Genomic DNA, 16834 nt, shown 5'->3' on the forward strand with positions numbered 1-16834 from the left:
AGAGAGGAGGAAGCAGGCTCCCTACGGAGCAAAGAGCCCGATGTGGGGCTCGATCCCAGGACCCTGGTATCATGACCTGAGCCGAAGGCAGAGGCTTTAACCCATTGAGCCACCCAGGCACCCCTCTGTGGAAAATTATTAAGATCAAAGAATCTTAGTGTCAGGAAGGACTTGGTTCCTTATTTACACATGAGGAAATCGTGGCTCAGCAAGGTTGAGTAACTTGGCAAAGGTTACAAAGTAGCAGAGCCTGGATCACACGTTTGTAATTAGTAAACAATTTCCTGTAAAGCACTGGGATACTGAAAGGGATTTCATTAATAAATTCAGCATCTGGTATCCTCAGATACAAAAACTGATTTTTCTGTAAATGTTTTTCTCCGGATGGATGACATTTAGATCAAAACTGATGATCCTGGCAAGGATCAAAGTTGCCAGAACTCTGAAACTCAGTAAATCTAGAGTCTTTCTGGCATGGTGCCGCCTCCATCCCGCTGCTCCCCCTGCTTCTGTGAAGGCACTATCCCATTCTCCTCCTGCTGCTGGCTTTCCACTTCCTGCCTGGTTCCTGTCATTCTTCCCACAACCTCAATGTGAATACTCATTCCCAAAAGTCTTGTCTTAGGCCTGCATCTGCTTCTCTGGTCAATACTTGATTCCCGAGGGTCTTACCTACCTTCCTGGCTTCATCAAACCACCACTAGGCAATGACCAAACAAACTCTCCACCCTCCACCCTCTCACCTGATCTTGAGCTCTAGATCCAAATTTCCAAGTTCTAACAGGCAGCTTCACTAACAGGTTCTGGCCATAATTCAAACTTAAAATGCCTCAAAGTAAACTCTTCTCTTTATGAACACTATACTGCTTCTCCTAACTTCCCATTAAAAAAAAAAAAAAAATAGATGACACATTCTTCTGCCAAGTGTTCAAGGCCCTCCACAATACGTCAAGCAACCTTTCCAGCTCTGAGTTTACCCTTTCTCTATAGGTACAGAGTCACATCAATGAGACACCAGTATTGTCTCATGTGCTGGCCTCGTAACATCCTTGCTACCTGTAGAGACAGCTCATCTGCCAAGGGTCCTTCACAATCAACTCTGCCTACTGAAATCATGCCTTGCATAAATATCAGGTAAAAGGCCAAGACTTGGCCCCTGGTCTCCCAGACACCACAACCTTTCCCAGTTCTACCCCTAATTGTCCCAGCCTGTCTTCTCCTGGCCCACATTATCTATCACCTGTCTGTCTACTACTATCTTACCTCTTTCTCTGACGGTCAACATATACTTGTTGAATTGAACGAAATACACAGGACTGAAAAATGAGATGCGTATCTTTTGATATGCAAAACTGTGTAGTTCTATCACATGGCCTTTTGACACTTGATGATTTTAACAGGAAATATCATATGCCTTCTTTCTTCACAGGACTTGAGACTCCCTAAAGAAGGGGTTCATCCAGGATACACAGCAAAGACACTAATGGGGGCCATACATTGAATAGGTAGGCCTGGCAGAAATTTTCTTCAGGTCTAAAAATATAACTAGCAGCTTTTAAGACAAAACATTAGTTAATTCTCAGTTGCTAGGGCTACTAATGCAACCAGCAACTAATCCTATTGCAGTAATTCCTGGCTTTTTCCATGCTTCCAGAACAGAGGTAGAGTAAGCCTATCTAATGAGAAAAGGGATTAAGGAAGACCTTGCAGCATTCGGCTGGGAGGTTAAAAACTCCTTTTACAGAAAGGTATTCTGGAAAAAAATCTAAAGGATAAAGAAAATCTAAAGGATAGATAATCTTCCAGCAGATGCTTGGGCATAAATATTTTACAATTAGAATAATTTGAAAATAATTACAAATCAAGATTGTTGAAATTGTCCAGCTGCAGCTAGGATTTGCGAGAAATAATAGTAATTTGTTTCATGGCTTTTAGAGGTTCGTTTTAAAAAAAAAATCACTGAGGAGAATAATGAAGTAAAATTAATTCTTAATTATTCACACCTAATAGATGGGAAAAGAGTAATGCATATATTTTATATTCATCTGTGGACTACATATAATCTGTTCTTCTTAATCTACTTCCAAAAAGTAGACAAACTGAGTTCTCCCTAACCTGGAAGAGAATTTTCCCGTCCTGGTTTAGAGGTCATTTGTTTTAAAATGCAAATTTCATTTAAAAAGTGGGTGTTTTTGTTTTTGTTTTGTTTTTGGTCTAGAAACAAATTAAAATTCACCCTGTTAATCAGGTAGCCTGACTCTCCTTAGCTATTCTGGAAGGGGATGAATTTGCTAATCTGCAGTAGAAACCATCACCCCAGAACCCTTCTTTCAGTGCTGGGGTGGCCTCATAGCCAGTACTAAACTGGGCCAGCGAGGATTTTAATTTTCCATCCAGCAAAATGAAAACCGAAAAAGACACTTACCCGTCTTTTAAAAAAAAATCATTTCAATTGCAGCTGGCTGATGCACTTACAAGTGTAGGTGGTGTGCTACACAAGGGGCAAGTCTTTGGCTAACACCACAAGGGTCTCTGGCTCAGTGAGTGGAGTTTGATAGTAATTTTTGCTACAAGTAAAATCATGATAATAATAATTGCAATTTCGTTTTTATTTTATTGTAATGTCTGATAGTCATCAGGAGCTTAGATTTCATTTTACAGCCTTCCTTTCTCAAGTACTTAAAGGTCCATAAGGAAATACTGGTTAAGATGCTGCTCAAAGGAACTCTGTGATTCTTGTGTGCACCTACGACCCCAGAAAGTAATCCTTGCATGAATACTAATCATACTTCTTCACTGATCTCTGCGGCATGTTTTTGTTGTTACTGCTGTTTCATTTTCATACCATCCTCCCTTGGTCTACTACCTAGTGATTTGCCCAAATTGTTAGGAAAATTGATCTTATTTTTAGATGAGTTCGTTAAATAGGAAGTCAGAGAAAGCAACAGGAGGCATCCACATATCAAGCCAACACTTTAATGACTAATTGTTTTACCTAGTCCTTGACAGACGTGTAAAATGGCTAAGTGTCTACAAGTGCCTGGGACTTTGCTCGTTGACATTAAAATAACCAGCCACAAAACAAAGGGCCCCAAGAAATATCTTGGCTACCTCTGAGGCCAAGATGGCCTAGGTGCTCCATTCCGACTCATTTCTACATGGCTACATGCATAGGCACTCGTGCTACACAGTGACCCCAATAAATGACCACAGTGCTGTGCAGGGCTTAGAGCAGATCACCCAGAGAGACAGGAGTTACTCTTGATCCAGGCGCATAAGAAGCAAGTCTCCTGCCTTGCCCCGGCTGGGTTTGGGGCCAGAGTTCAAAGGGAGGCTGCCACCTCATAGCAGTCCTCAGTCCAGCCTGCACTTTAGACTCAGTAGAGAGTGTTAAGACAAATCACAGACACTTGGACTCCACCCCAGACCAAATGAATCAGGAACTCAGGGCGGGGGTGGGGGAATGGGGGGTGGGTAGAGAATGTGGTTCCGGGATCAGTGTTTTTTAAAGCTTCCCAGAGGATTCTAATGCACAGCCAGGGCTGAGAACCAAGGGCTTGGAGAGTAGAAGAATAGAGAACCAGGGTGAGAGGAGAAGAAGAAAGAAATAGGATGAAAGCTGAGCCAAGAGAGGAGGTTGCAGTGACAAGAATGATAAAAACGATCTAGAGTGACTTGGGAAGAGGAAAATCTAGTGGCATGGAAATTCCTTGCTGCGCATAGGGAAAGGCTGCCAAACATCAGCAACCTTATAGGATCACTTGGCCCATGTTGCTCATTCAGTAAATGGTAGCTAGCTATTAAATCATTGGCATTATTATTCTTAGAAATTCTTAAATTATTTAAACTCTCCTTTTCTTTATTTGAAAACTGTTCATAGAGAATTGTACAATCTTTTGTGTACCTACCACTTACAAGAGTCAGTATTACTGCGCTGGACCTATCAATGTTAGGAAAAAATCCTAAAGAATTCAATACATTCATACCCGTATCTGGCTGAGATCAGCCTTCCTGGGTTGTTCTGAGTGGGATGGAGGAAGAGGGGTGGGTAATTTTTGGAGCATTTAGGAAAGAGCAGACATGGATGGGGCACCATGGTTTTTAGTAGGAAGGTATTGGTTATGGGAAAGAGAGTGCCTGAAGTTGTGAGTCTGACTATTGAACTGTGTCCTGACTGGCCCTGCCTTATACCTTCCTCCTCCCTCAGACCAAAATCCCTTCTGAATGCCTGCTTCAGAAAATGGAACTCAGGAGGGAAGAGCATTACATCCCTCCCATCCCATTAGCTTCCAAAGCTAAGGTGGAAAAGGCCAGTAGGAAACAAGAATTCATGTCTCTAGATCTGAGTCCTTGGTGAACCACCCATTATCTGATGTTGAGGTAGGAACCCTCTTGTTGAAAACCCCTTTGATCTCTAACCCCGGATTTTCAGCCTGACTTGAATTAAAGCCGGCACTGAACGGCAAAGACATTCCAACCAACAGCCTGAGTTCCTGCCCTGAGACCACTAATCAGTTTTATGAGCTCAGGCTTGTTACCCGACTTTTCCAGAGGCGTCCTCAATCCAAAAAATGAGCTTTTCAGGATTAGAGGATCTCTGGAGCCAAGGGCCAGGACAGGATGAGATAAGCGCTGGTGTCAGAAGGTAAAACCAGCACACTGCTTCTCTCACCAAGAGAATATTACTGTCCCCACCCCCGCCCCGCCCCCCAATCAGCTTAATTCCACAGAGAGCTTAGAGTTGAAGGTGTTTGGTGTTTACATTTTACATTCTGCCACCATCCCTCATCGTGTTAGGGGCTGGTATCAGATAATTTGAGGAGTGGCACTGATCTGTAAAACCACACTTTGAGCAGCACCTAGTGTAAAGCATCTGCCAGCTTCTGCTCCCCCTTTCGGCGCTCCCTTACCCGCTGAACCAGCTCTAACTTGACTGGAAAGTGCCTGAAGGAGGGTTTTCTTTTTCATAGCTCTATGAAACGTGATTCACATGCCATACAATTCACCCATTTAAAATGTACAATTCATCATAGGGGAAGAGAGGAAAAAATAAAACAAGATGAAATCAGAGAGGGAGAAAAACCATAGGAGACACTCCATCATGGGAAACAGACTGAGGGTTGCTGGAGCGGCGGGGGTACCTGTGTGAGGGGCATGAAGGAGGGCTCATGATACAATGATCACTGGGTTTTCTAGGCAACTGATGAATCACTGACCTCTACCTCTGAAACTAATAATACACTATATGTTAATTAATTGAATTTAAATAAAAAATGTTTAAAAATAAATAAGATGTATAATTCATGGGTTTTAGTGTAATCAGAGTTGTTCAACCACCACAATATCAGAACATGTTTATCTCCCCAAAAAGAAACCTTCTACCATTAGCTGTCACCCTCCCTCCCCCAGCCCTAGGCTACCACTAATAATATACTGTCTTTCTGTCTCTATAGATTTGCCTATTCGTAATGTTTTATATAAACGGGATCATACAACATGTGATCTTGTGTGACTGGCTTCTTTCTCTTAGTGTAATATTCTCAAGATTCGGGGTGCCTGCGTGGCTCCATGGGTTAAAGCCTCTGCCTCTGGCTCAGGAAGTGATCTCAGGGTCCTGGGATCGAGCCCCACGTAGGGCTCTCTGCTCAGCAGGGAGCCTGCTTCCTCCTCTCTCTCTCTGCCAGCCTCTCTGCCTATTTGTGATTTCTGTCTGTCAAATGAATAAATTAAAAAAAAATCTTAAAAAAATATTCTCAAGGTTCATCCATGCTATAGTGAGTATCTGTAGTTCATTTTTTCTTTTTTTTAATGCTGAATAATATCCAGCGGTATGGATATACCACATTTTCCTCACACATTTGTCCATTGATGGACCTCTGGGTTGTTCCTACCTTTTGGTTAATATGAATAATGCTGCTATAAATACCCATGTATAAGTTACTATATAAAACATATATTTTCATTTCTCTTGGTTATACACATAGGAGTAGAATTGCTGGGTCATATAGTAATTCTATATTTAACTTTTTTGAGAATGTGCCAGACTCTTTTCCAAAGTGGCTAGGAGGTAATCCTATGTTTAACTTTTTGAAAAAGTGCCAGACTGTTTTCGAAGGTGGCTATTTGGCTATTGTGCCTAGAGATAGAGAAGTCTGTATGACCCTATAACTAAAAAGAAAGGGGGTCCTCTATATAGCTTTCAACGAACTTAGTTTTGCCTTGGTAAATTATCATTCCTGACTAAGCTAGAACCATAATACTTCATAAAGTAATTAATAATACTAGGGAGTTTGTGGATAACTTGGATTCCTAGATTTGTATCCTTGAAAATGCATCTGCAGAGAGCAAGGAAAGGTACCATCTACGGGCTCCGGGAACCCTGCAGGAATATCTGAATGTCAGTCTCCTGAGACTAGGACTCTCCATCTCCCATAGCTAACAGCCCCAGGGAGGGCAATATGCAGGCTTCTCCTTTCCTATTGAGCAAGCTTTTAGCTTTTCCACAATCCTGCAATGTATAATTGGAAATGAGGACAAAATGGTAGTGGAAAATTTCTTTCTTTCTTATTCTCCTCTGTAGGAGTCATAGTAATCCCTATGAATTCTAAGTATATCAGCAACATATTTCAGCAAAACTTTTCTTTTTTGCATTTCTTCCACTCCTAGGAGAACTGCTTACTCTAAATTCCATTTCACCTTTGCTAGCTCTTCTGGGTTAATTTCGGTTAGAGAAGGTGCCTTCCTGTTTGATCTTTGCTGATTCATCTTTTGTTCTTTTTTATGCTCTCAGGAAGGTCTTACTTACTCTGGGTCTGAGCTACATTAAATCTTTTCTGGAACAAGGTGAGGTATAAATAAACATAAGTTCCTCTAGTCTGAAACAGTAATTGTTCACGGCTCTAAGGGCAGAAGGAAGAAGGATTATCAAGAGAGCTAAGTATCAAAGATAGCTCTAATAATCAATATTGGCATCTCATTTTTGTGATCTATTAGAGCACAAGAAGTATATACTAAATTATAATTAATTTATTCCCTTGAATTTCTTTTTTAAAGCAGTTGTTTTGAAGCATATAATTGTAATTACATTTTGGCCATTTTACATCTTTATTTTTTTTAATTAGATTACGTTAACCTTTGTGATACAGATAACTGCTGGAGGTATTAGTTCATTGGATTCAACCCAGTGCTCTGTGTATGACTCCAGAGACCAAGCTGCTCTTACCCTCTCACTTCGAACTCTATATTATTTAACATAAAATAGAAGTTTTATAAAATAAAAAGTTAAAAATGTTTACCTATATACTATCCCTTTGTAAGAACTCGAGGTATTCTTGGAGATTTTTCAAAAAACCAATTAATGTGGGGGCGCCTGGGTGGCTCAGTGGGTTAAAGCCTCTGCCTTCGGCTCAGCTCATGCTCCCAGGGTCCTGGGATCGAGCCCCGCATCGGGTTCTCTGCTCAGCGGGGAGCCTGCTTCCTCCTCTCTCTCTCTGCCTGCTTCTCTGCCTACTTGTGATCTCTGTCTATCAAATAAATAAAACCTTAAAAAAAAAACACCAATTAATGTGATGGGTAAAAGTTAATGGGTTTGTTGCATTCTTTCGAAGTAAATTTCCAATTACCTTTAAATGCAAAGGGTAGAAGGTTTTCAAGCTTCTTGCTCTTCCTTTTCTCTCCTCCTTCTTATTTGTTGTGTTCTAAGATTCTATCCATAGACCTCCCCCTTTTGCTGTTCAAACCATCCCTCAGCAATCTTGACTACCGAGCTCCAGGTTTTACTTGTACACCAACAATCTGTTTCTTTCTGTAGTTTGTACATCTCTCCTGAGGCCCTGTCTACTATATCCAGCTATATTAGAAATTTCCACCTGGATGATCTCAAAGCACCTAAAAATCTGAAACTAGATTTTTTTACACCAAAAATCTTGTCAGTGCTCTTAAATTTCCCATTTCAGCAAAGATCAGAGCCTATTACCAATCAGCCAAGCTAGAAATGTCAACCTGGAATTTCCTCTCTTTGTTTCCTGCAATACAATTAGTATTCTTTCTGACATGTCAATACCCTTCATTTTTGTTCTCTCCTCTTTCTCCCTCCTGCCTCTGTTTTTAAACTCTGGGTACATCTACAGTAACTGCTTTCCAACTGGCCTCCCAGCCTCCAGACTCCTTCCCTTCCATCTCTTTTCTACATACTGCTGCCATGGTTTTCTCTCTCTAAAACAGGGACATGATCAGATTATTTTATATGTCAATTATACCTCCATAAAGCTGGGAAAAAAAAAGTTAAAAGTTCAATGCTTTGATAGTAAGTTCCTTGGATTCTACACATGACTCTTCAAAATTCAGCCCAACCCCTCTAGAAGAATCCCTGGAGGTGAGGGAGTATGACATAATGGTCAAGACCATAAGCACTCAGTCAGACTACATGGGTCTGAATCCTGGTTCTGCATTTCCTGGCTAGGACATGTTTTTAATCTTCTTGTGCCTCACTTTTTTCAGCTGGTAAATGGGGATGTTGATGGCTATGCTTAACTAGATCATTGTGTTGTTACTATGGTTGAACATTAAGTACAAAAAGACATAACTGATATATTCTAAGGACTCAGTAAACCTAAGATAAAATCATCATCATCATCCCTCTACCAGTAAGTACATGCTTTTACCTATCTCACTCTTTATGCTGAGAAAGCCTTTCTATTCCCTCTCTTGGTTCAATACCACAGCTTTCAAGATCCAACTGAAACTTCCCTCCACTACGATGTTCTCTCACTTCCTCCAAACAGTTCGTTATGCCCTCTCTTTATGCTCAACCATCTTTATACATCCCCTTACTATTACATTTAGCACTGTACTGCATATATTTTCAAGCATCTGAACTCTGTCCTGCAACTCAAATGAAAGCTCCTAAGGGTTAATGTTGCATCTAATATTGTGTATATTCCCCACCATATTGCTTTGTCTAGTGCCTAATTTAACAGGCAGACAATACAGCTTTGCTGAATGAACAGATCTTTGTCCCTCACTTTATAAGACCTATCGGACTTTACTTTGCAGTACATTATTTTTCTTGAGCGTCTCAGACCATGTCCTCCCCATTTCTGTACTCTGGAAGCACCTAGAAGAAGACACAGCACACAAGAGCTGCTCAAGAATTACTTCATGGGTCCAGGGTCACTGACAAATTCAAATCTTTCCCTTTAAGAGCACTTGCCTTTTGTTCGCAAACTTCTAAAGGGCTGAACTAAACAAGGAAATGGGACCCTTCACATCAAACTGTTTATTGTGAGGATCTTGAGAAAGAACATAAACACTTTATAACTTTAGTTTTTGAAATCATATTGATCCTGATTCCCTCCAGGACCCAAGTCCCTGTAAAGCAAAGTACAAGAGCTCTTTTCCCCCCAAATTCTCATAAAGTACTGACATTAGCAACAGATTATACTTTTTTATTTGCAGCATGACTTAATTATTTATAGTTTTAATATAATTCTCTATTAATGCCTCAAAAAAAAAAAAGGTTTCTTTCAATTCTGGTGGAATTGTCTTTGACTTATTGGAGTAGTAAGGGATTAACAGTTGAAAATCTTCCAAAAAATTTCAGTGAATTTTTAGAGCAAAAAAAAAGCTAAGCAAATGAAAAGGTTTAAATAATATTTCCCCTGTGTAAACTTTGGCTGGCAAATAGCCATATAACATACAGTCAATCTGTTCCATGACAAAAGTAAATTTCTTAAGTGAAAACAAAGTATCACCATACTGGTTAATTGTTTTGTACCAGTTAATTTATAAAGTAAGTGTGTTTTGCTTTAAAAATAACATAGATAAATATCTATTGATGTTAAAATAAAGTATGAAAGTCATAAGATAGAACTTTAGCTTCTATAAAAATAGAAATACATTACATATATTTTACTTATGATGTACAATCTGGATAAACATAAACTAAGCGGAGTCCCCTGATTATATAATTGCAAATCTTACAAATTTCCTCTTCTTGTTGTTGCTTCTCTGTATTTTTCCACAGTGCACTTGTATTGTATACAGTTATTTTAAATAAAGAATGTGCTTTTCATTATAAAACTAGAAATCATTCTTCTAAAAAGTAAGCTGTTGTCATTAATTTAAATTTACTTACCAAGAGATTCTCCCCTGCCACTCCTCTGTTGTTAAAAACCACACATCTAAAAACCAGGAAAGTAATGTTTGTTATTTTTACACACGATTCTTACTCACAATAATATATATTAAAATCATCTTAGTGGCATTGTTTTAGGTTATTAAAAGATTTGTAAAGATCTGTTCCACAGACATGAGAATGTTTTACAATTTCATGTAAATACACTAAAATATATGTCCATTTTTCTAACTTCAATATGCAAGTTCAAATCAGAAAATTGTATATTGAAGGGACGTTGAATTTTCCTATGAAAAGCAGAATTTTTACAACTTATTCCTATGCATATGTGTAGGCCTCAGAAAAATGTTATTAAAACAAGGGCGCCTGGGTGGCTCAGTAGGTTAAGAGTATGCCTTCAGCTCGGGTCATGATCCCAGTGTTCTGGGATGGAGCCCCACATCGGGCTCCATGCTCCTCGGGAAACCTGCTTCTCCCTTTCCCACTCCTCCTGTTTGTGTTCCCTCTCTCGCTATGTGTCTCTCTCTGTCAAATAAATAAATAAAATCTTTTAAAAAACGTTATTAAAACATTTCTAAATATAAGTCAAATTTATTATTTATTTATTTAACTAATCTCTACATCCATCTTGGGGCTTGAACTCAGGACCCCAAGCTCAAGAGTCACATGTTCCCCCCACTGAGCCAGCCAAGTACCCCAGTACAAGTCACATTTAAATGTTTTTGCCTCATACTAGAAAAAAAAAGTTCTCTACCTATTCTATTTGTAACATTAATAAGGATCTATTCCTATTCTAAGAAATAGCTATTATTCCCTCAAGACTTGACAAACAGAGACTAGAACTTCACCTGTGGTGAAAACATTACCACAGGTAGAGCCGCAAGGAACCTGGCATCTGAGCTGGTAGGAAGAGCCCCTACTATGCTACTGTTTGGTGTTCAGTTGACCTCGGGGAGGAAAGACAAACTGTGCTTCCTATAATCTTGTTTGCCTCTCCTGTTTCAATGGTTATATGCAAAGGGCTTAGAGCAGTGTTGGCTCATGGCAAGTATACAGGAAAGTTAGCTATTAGTAGCAATGGTAATCATAGTGACATTGTAGCTTTAATAAGTCATTCTGCATTTAAATTATTTAATTCTCATTTAACTTTCAGTCAACCAGAACCTCAGATATGAATTTTTCACCATCCTCAAACCAAATCCTGACTCCTGTCTACAGGATTCTCTTTGATTGAGTGACTCCATATTCATGTTGATTAAAATTCATTTTGTTTTTTTCTGTATACTTATCTAATCAATCAAGGATACCTAGGGTTCTAATTCCCTTCTTTCAGGGTGTTGCTGATCACTGTATGGGTTCCGACTGCCCTACACAACATTCACAGCTAACTCTTACGGTGGGGGAGGGGTTAGGTTTCAATGTGATGCTCCGGCTATGTTTCTGTGAAGGAATCCTCTCTTTCATCTGAAGAATTTTATTAGGCCCAACTGGAAAAAAAAAAAAAAAAAGGAAATGTTTAAAATATTTGAAATCGGGGCACCTGGGTGGCTCAGTGGGTTAAAGCCTCTGCCTTCGGCTCGGGTTGTGATCCCAGGGTTCTGGGATCCAGGCCCCCATCAGGCTGTCTGCTCAGCGGGGAGTCTGCTTCCCTTCCTCTCTCTCTGCCTGCCTCTCTGCCTACTTGTGACCTCTGTCTGTCAAATAAATAAATAAAATCTTTAAAAAAAATAAAATATCTGAAATCAGAGGCATCTGAGTGACCCAGTTGATTGAGCATCTGCCTTCAGCTCAGTCATGATCCCAGGGTCCTAGAATCCAGGCTCCCTGCTCAGAAAGGAGTCTGCCTCTCCCTCTCCCTCTGCCTCTCCTCCGGCTGATGCGTTCTCTCTCTCCCTCTCTCCCTCTCAAGGTCACTCTCCTTCTCTCCTTCAAATAAATAAAATATTTAAAAGTAAAAAAAAAATTCAGAAATCTGATTTGAGAAAAAGCTAGAAATATTACATTTTATTGACTAGTTAGAGAAATATCTTAAATATACTCTGAAAACAAGCAGAAAAGTTGGGAGTAGGATCAGTCCTTAATCTTTACTTGCTAAAAAGAATGGCATGACAGGGGCATCTGGCTGACTCAGTTGGTAGAGTGTGCAACTCTTGATCTTAGGGTTGTGAGAACCAGCCTCACATTGGGTGTAGAGGTTACTTAAAACTAAAATCCTTAAAAAAAAAAAAAAAGAACGGCAAGAGAGACTAAACATAAACAAGATTTAAGTAAGCCACATGTACTTACTTGCATAAGCACCTAGATTATACAAGAATTCTAATGTTACTTGTGCCCTTGAACCTTGAAGCTCCCAGTCATCCAGAAAAGAACCACCTTTAGAGAGCAAACACTAAGTAAGGATAAAAATGGTTTCTGAGGCAAGATGTCATCATGTGACTGCCACTGAGAGAAGGAACAGAATGAGTAAGGGCAAAGAAAATGATGATCTGCAAACTCATGAAAAAGCAGGTTGTACCTCTGGGATTTTCTCCCCAACTCAGACCAGGGTATTTGTACTTCCCTTTAGGCAACTTTGAAAAGTAGATCACAGCTCTGCTATCTCTTGCTAGAGGAGGAGATGTACTGACCTCTCCAGAGACCTTTGCTCCTAATGATGTCAATCACTAGCTGTAACCACTGTACAGACTTCTAGCTTTGGAAATTGGGCAGAGAGTTGAGGAAGAATGGAGAAAAGCAGTTACAGATGAAGGTAAAATGATGGCTGCCATTCTGTCGCTCTCTCCCATTCCAGTTGGTGACAAGTAATTAGCTGCTTCTTTCATCTAACCCCTTTTCTGTCCTGACAATCATCAGGGAATACTACATATAAAGCTTAAAGACCTGGTTGTACAACTACGATTACCAGGACATTTGATAAGCCTCTGTTAACTTTATAATATCTCTCTCCAAATAATTTTTATAATTTCTCCCATTTTTTTGATCTGTGATTTTGTCTTTAATTATCTTAAGCCTTATCGTGTAATTTAAAATTTGTGCTGCTGATATATCTCCTCTACTTTAACCCTTCTAATGAGCTGGTAAAAGCACCATTACCAATCATACAAATATGGTAATTCCACAGTTATGTTTTTGAATAGCTGTTTAGAAGACAATCTTCAATTATAACTTAGTCTGACTTAGTAAAGAATTCACAAGCCAAATCTGCTCCTATATCATCATACCAAATCTTAAAAGCATCTGACCTTACCGATCATCTACAAAATGTGAGAAGTATTAAAGATTCTTTACTTAATATTTTATATAAACCACACTAAAATGCCTTTCATTAAGTAAAAGGTAATATTTAAATGCAGGCAATTTTAATTAAATTGCCATAATATTTTTTAAGGATTTTTTTTTTATTCATTTGACAGAGAAAGAGATTAGCAAGAACAGGAACACAAGCAGGGGTAATGGGAGAGGGAGAAGCCGACTTCTCATTGAACAGGGAGCCTGATGCAAGGCTCGATCCCAGGATTCTGGGATCCTGACCTGAGCTGAAGGCAGACGCTTAACTGACTGGGGCACCCAGGTGCCCCATAAGTTGGCATAGTTAAGACCAAAAAGATAAAATGGACATTGCCAGCTTATCTTCAGCCCTTGACTTCAACAGGCTAATGGACATGACATGAAATATAGCTGAGTCTTGCTGTTCTATGAGACAGTGAAGGGATTTCCTTAGTATTTGAATACATTAATACAACCAGTTATATAAACCCAATATGAAACAAATTTCCTATAAGTTTAGAGATGGCATTTCTGTGAAAAGCTGCACATTATTAATAAACTTCAATCATACTTTTAGAAGGTTAAAACAGTGACAGCGCTTGCTGAACCAGAATTACTATCAAAGTTCAAAAAGCTGATCATATTCATTTAGCCACAAGCCAATCTTATTTCAATCAGGACTGTCCAAAAGAAATAGTCTGTCAGCTATTCATGATCTGGATTCTGGTGTATGAGATCAATTTAAATATGTACACATAAAAAAGTCATGAGACATTTTTGTTTGTAATAAATAAGGCAATGGCCAACCATTACTCCTTAGTAGCTTTTTTTTTTTTTTAAGATTTTATTTATTTATTTGACAGAGATAGAGATCACAAGTAGGCAGAGAGGCAGGCAGAGAGAGATGAGGACGCAGGCTCCCTGCAGAGCAGAGAGCCCGATGCGGGGCTCGATCCCAGGACCCTGAGATCATGACCTGAGCCGAAGGCAGCGGCTTAATCCACTGAGCCACCCAGGCGCCCTCCTTAGTAGCTTTTTTGAGATAAGCTATCAAGTCTGCTTTTTTCCTTGTCTTCTTAATGCCAGTGAAGATCATTTTTGTTCCAGGGATGTACTTCTTGGGATTCTCCAAATACTCCATCAGTGTCTCCTCTCCCCAGGTAATGCCTTTGTTATTGGTAACTGTGTAAGAAAATCTAGGGGCCTGACCTCCCTTTTGCCCAAATAAACCATGGAGATTTGGTCCAGTTTTGTGTTTGCCTCTTTTTTCCATGGTATGACACTGGGCACATTTCCGAACCAAAGTCTTGCTCTTCTCAATATCACCCATTTTTATTTTATTTTTTTAAGATTTATTTATTTATTTGAGAGAGAGAGAGAGAGAGATAATGAGCAGGGGTGGGGCAGAGGGAGAGGGAGAAGGAGAGGGAAAGAATCCCAAGCAGACTCCCTGCTGAGCACTGAGCTCAGTGTGGGACTTGATCTCATGACCCTAAGATCATGGCCTAAGCTGAAATCGTGAGTTGAACACTTAAGCAACTGAGCCACCAGGTGCCCCTATGTCATCCATTTTTAAATCACTTTTGCTCATGTGCAAAACAAAGATATCCTCTCACAAGCTGTACATACCACTCCCTAAGATTTCCCAAATGATTTTTTAAAGTTATAAAATATAACAAAAATTGTTTGGCAAAACTTATTTTTCTTATATATTTTAGCTATTTAAATGTTCTTCTCAAAACAGGAAAATATAAACAAAGAAATACCAAATAAAAAATAAATCTGGTATTAAGAACTTTGTATTAACAACAATTAATCTGGTATTAACAACAGGACATGTTAACCAGGAAAGCAGGTAAGTCTTCCTTAAGGAAGGTTAAATAAAAGGCATAGAGCTACTGTAGCACAGGATTTCTCAACCTTTAGTGCATGGGACATTTAGGAGCTGTTGTCTATAGCCTCCTTGATTGAAAACCTCTATTACAGTGAGATGGGCCAGATAGCCTTGAATCTACTTAAGTCCAATGATCTGCCAGTATAAAGACATTTTATCAGATGACCTTAAGTAATTTCTAGCTCTAAGATTCCACAAGTCTTTGAATCTAAGAACAGAAATAATAATCAGAGGGTGGAGTAAGAGGAACATTCATACATTATTATGCTGATTTCAGATAATAATAATGATAACAATAGATAACCTTGATTATTGTTTGCTATGTGCCAGATCATGTTCTAGGCACGTTACATAAATATTAATATTGAAATAACCTATTCATTCAAAAATTTATTAAACAGATTATTTACTGAACTGAAGATTGAGTTAGAGCTTGTAGGAGAAAAATGAAATATAAATATAAGGCTCTTGGCCTCCAAGAGAGTATAATCTTGCTAGGTTGAAAAGGAATGCATCATGTTTTCAATTAAGTGACTACAATAAATGTAATATTATAAGGCAGTGTACAATTCAATGTCCAGTTAATGTTGTAGATAATAAAGCCTTGTGAGGTCAGATTGAGCCAAATTGATTAGGGAAGAATTCATGGAAAAAACTAGATAGGTATTATGCCGAGACTTGGAAAATGGTAAAGATTTAAGAAGGAAAGTGTGGGACATAATGTGGGTTAGAGGGAGCAATGTGAGCAAAGATGTAAAGCAGGGATGTACAAAATTTTCTAAGGGATGAGATACTAGATCATCTTAGCAGAAACATGGCTACACAGAGTATAATGATAGGAAATAAGGATGGAAAAAATAGGTTAGAACCAAAACAGGCACAGGGTTCTGAATGCCAGGTTAAGAAAAGATGACAAGGAGGTTATACTTCCAGAAATGTCTAAGTAGATCCTATTAGGCCAATCCCTCCAAAGAATAGCATCTAAAAGGTCTTGATAAATTTTAAAGGCAATGGAGAATGACCAAAGCAGGTAGAAACTAAATGAGAGTTGACACTTGAAAGAAAAAAAATGGCATTTGGGTGAGGTTCTCCTCTTTTTATAGCCTTTTGCCTGAGGGGAGGCACCAGTATTATTCAGAGATGGATAAATGTCAAATAGAAATGTTATTTCATGGGCTTGAGAAACCAGAAAACAGAGTTTGGTACAACTATAGCAGTTAGGAAATAAAGGAAATTTTCAGAAAAGAGAGAGACACAGAGGGAGAGTCCTAAATTCTGGGTGAAAACTGAGCCCACAGCTCTAGCAAAACTTTTATCTATACAGATGTGAGGCTCCAAGCAGTCAAATTAAGGATAAAAAACTGAAGAGATTTCAGCTGCTGTCTACCACTGAGGAGACAGAGTTTGAAGTTTGAGTTTAGTCATATTATCTGTCTGACAAGACAAACAAAAATCAGTTCTATTTGGAAAAATATAACAGAATCCAGACTCTCTACAATGGATTATTTAAATGTCTACAACACAACCCAAAATTACTA

The 16834-nt window shown here is 39.0% G+C and overlaps 2 protein-coding genes and 1 non-coding gene across 3 annotated transcripts in view; 1 reads left to right on the forward strand and 2 right to left on the reverse strand.

Moving 5' to 3' along the window:
* Positions 1–16834, reverse strand: part of ABHD3 (abhydrolase domain containing 3, phospholipase) — a 41736-nt gene that overhangs the window by 14462 nt on the left and 10440 nt on the right. The window contains exon 4 of the mRNA XM_046025603.1: positions 10136–10181. Within this exon, the coding sequence (XP_045881559.1) occupies positions 10136–10181 (46 nt within the window). The remainder of the gene's footprint in view (positions 1–10135; positions 10182–16834) is intronic.
* LOC123954789 lies at positions 2421–2575 on the forward strand. The gene has a single exon (XR_006821152.1). It is a non-coding gene; the product is annotated as a small nucleolar RNA SNORA62/SNORA6 family (small nucleolar RNA).
* On the reverse strand, positions 11480–14779 carry LOC123954356 (cytochrome c-like). Its single transcript, XM_046025478.1, has 3 exons — positions 14357–14779; positions 12422–12508; positions 11480–11622 (listed from the first exon to the last, which is right to left on the reverse strand). Exons 1-3 carry the CDS (start codon positions 14730–14732, stop codon positions 11480–11482), a joined length of 606 nt encoding a protein of 201 aa, XP_045881434.1. The 5' UTR covers positions 14733–14779.

The sequence above is a fragment of the Meles meles genome, chromosome 12 (genome assembly GCF_922984935.1).
Source record: "Meles meles chromosome 12, mMelMel3.1 paternal haplotype, whole genome shotgun sequence".
Classification (NCBI taxonomy): domain Eukaryota; kingdom Metazoa; phylum Chordata; class Mammalia; order Carnivora; family Mustelidae; genus Meles; species Meles meles.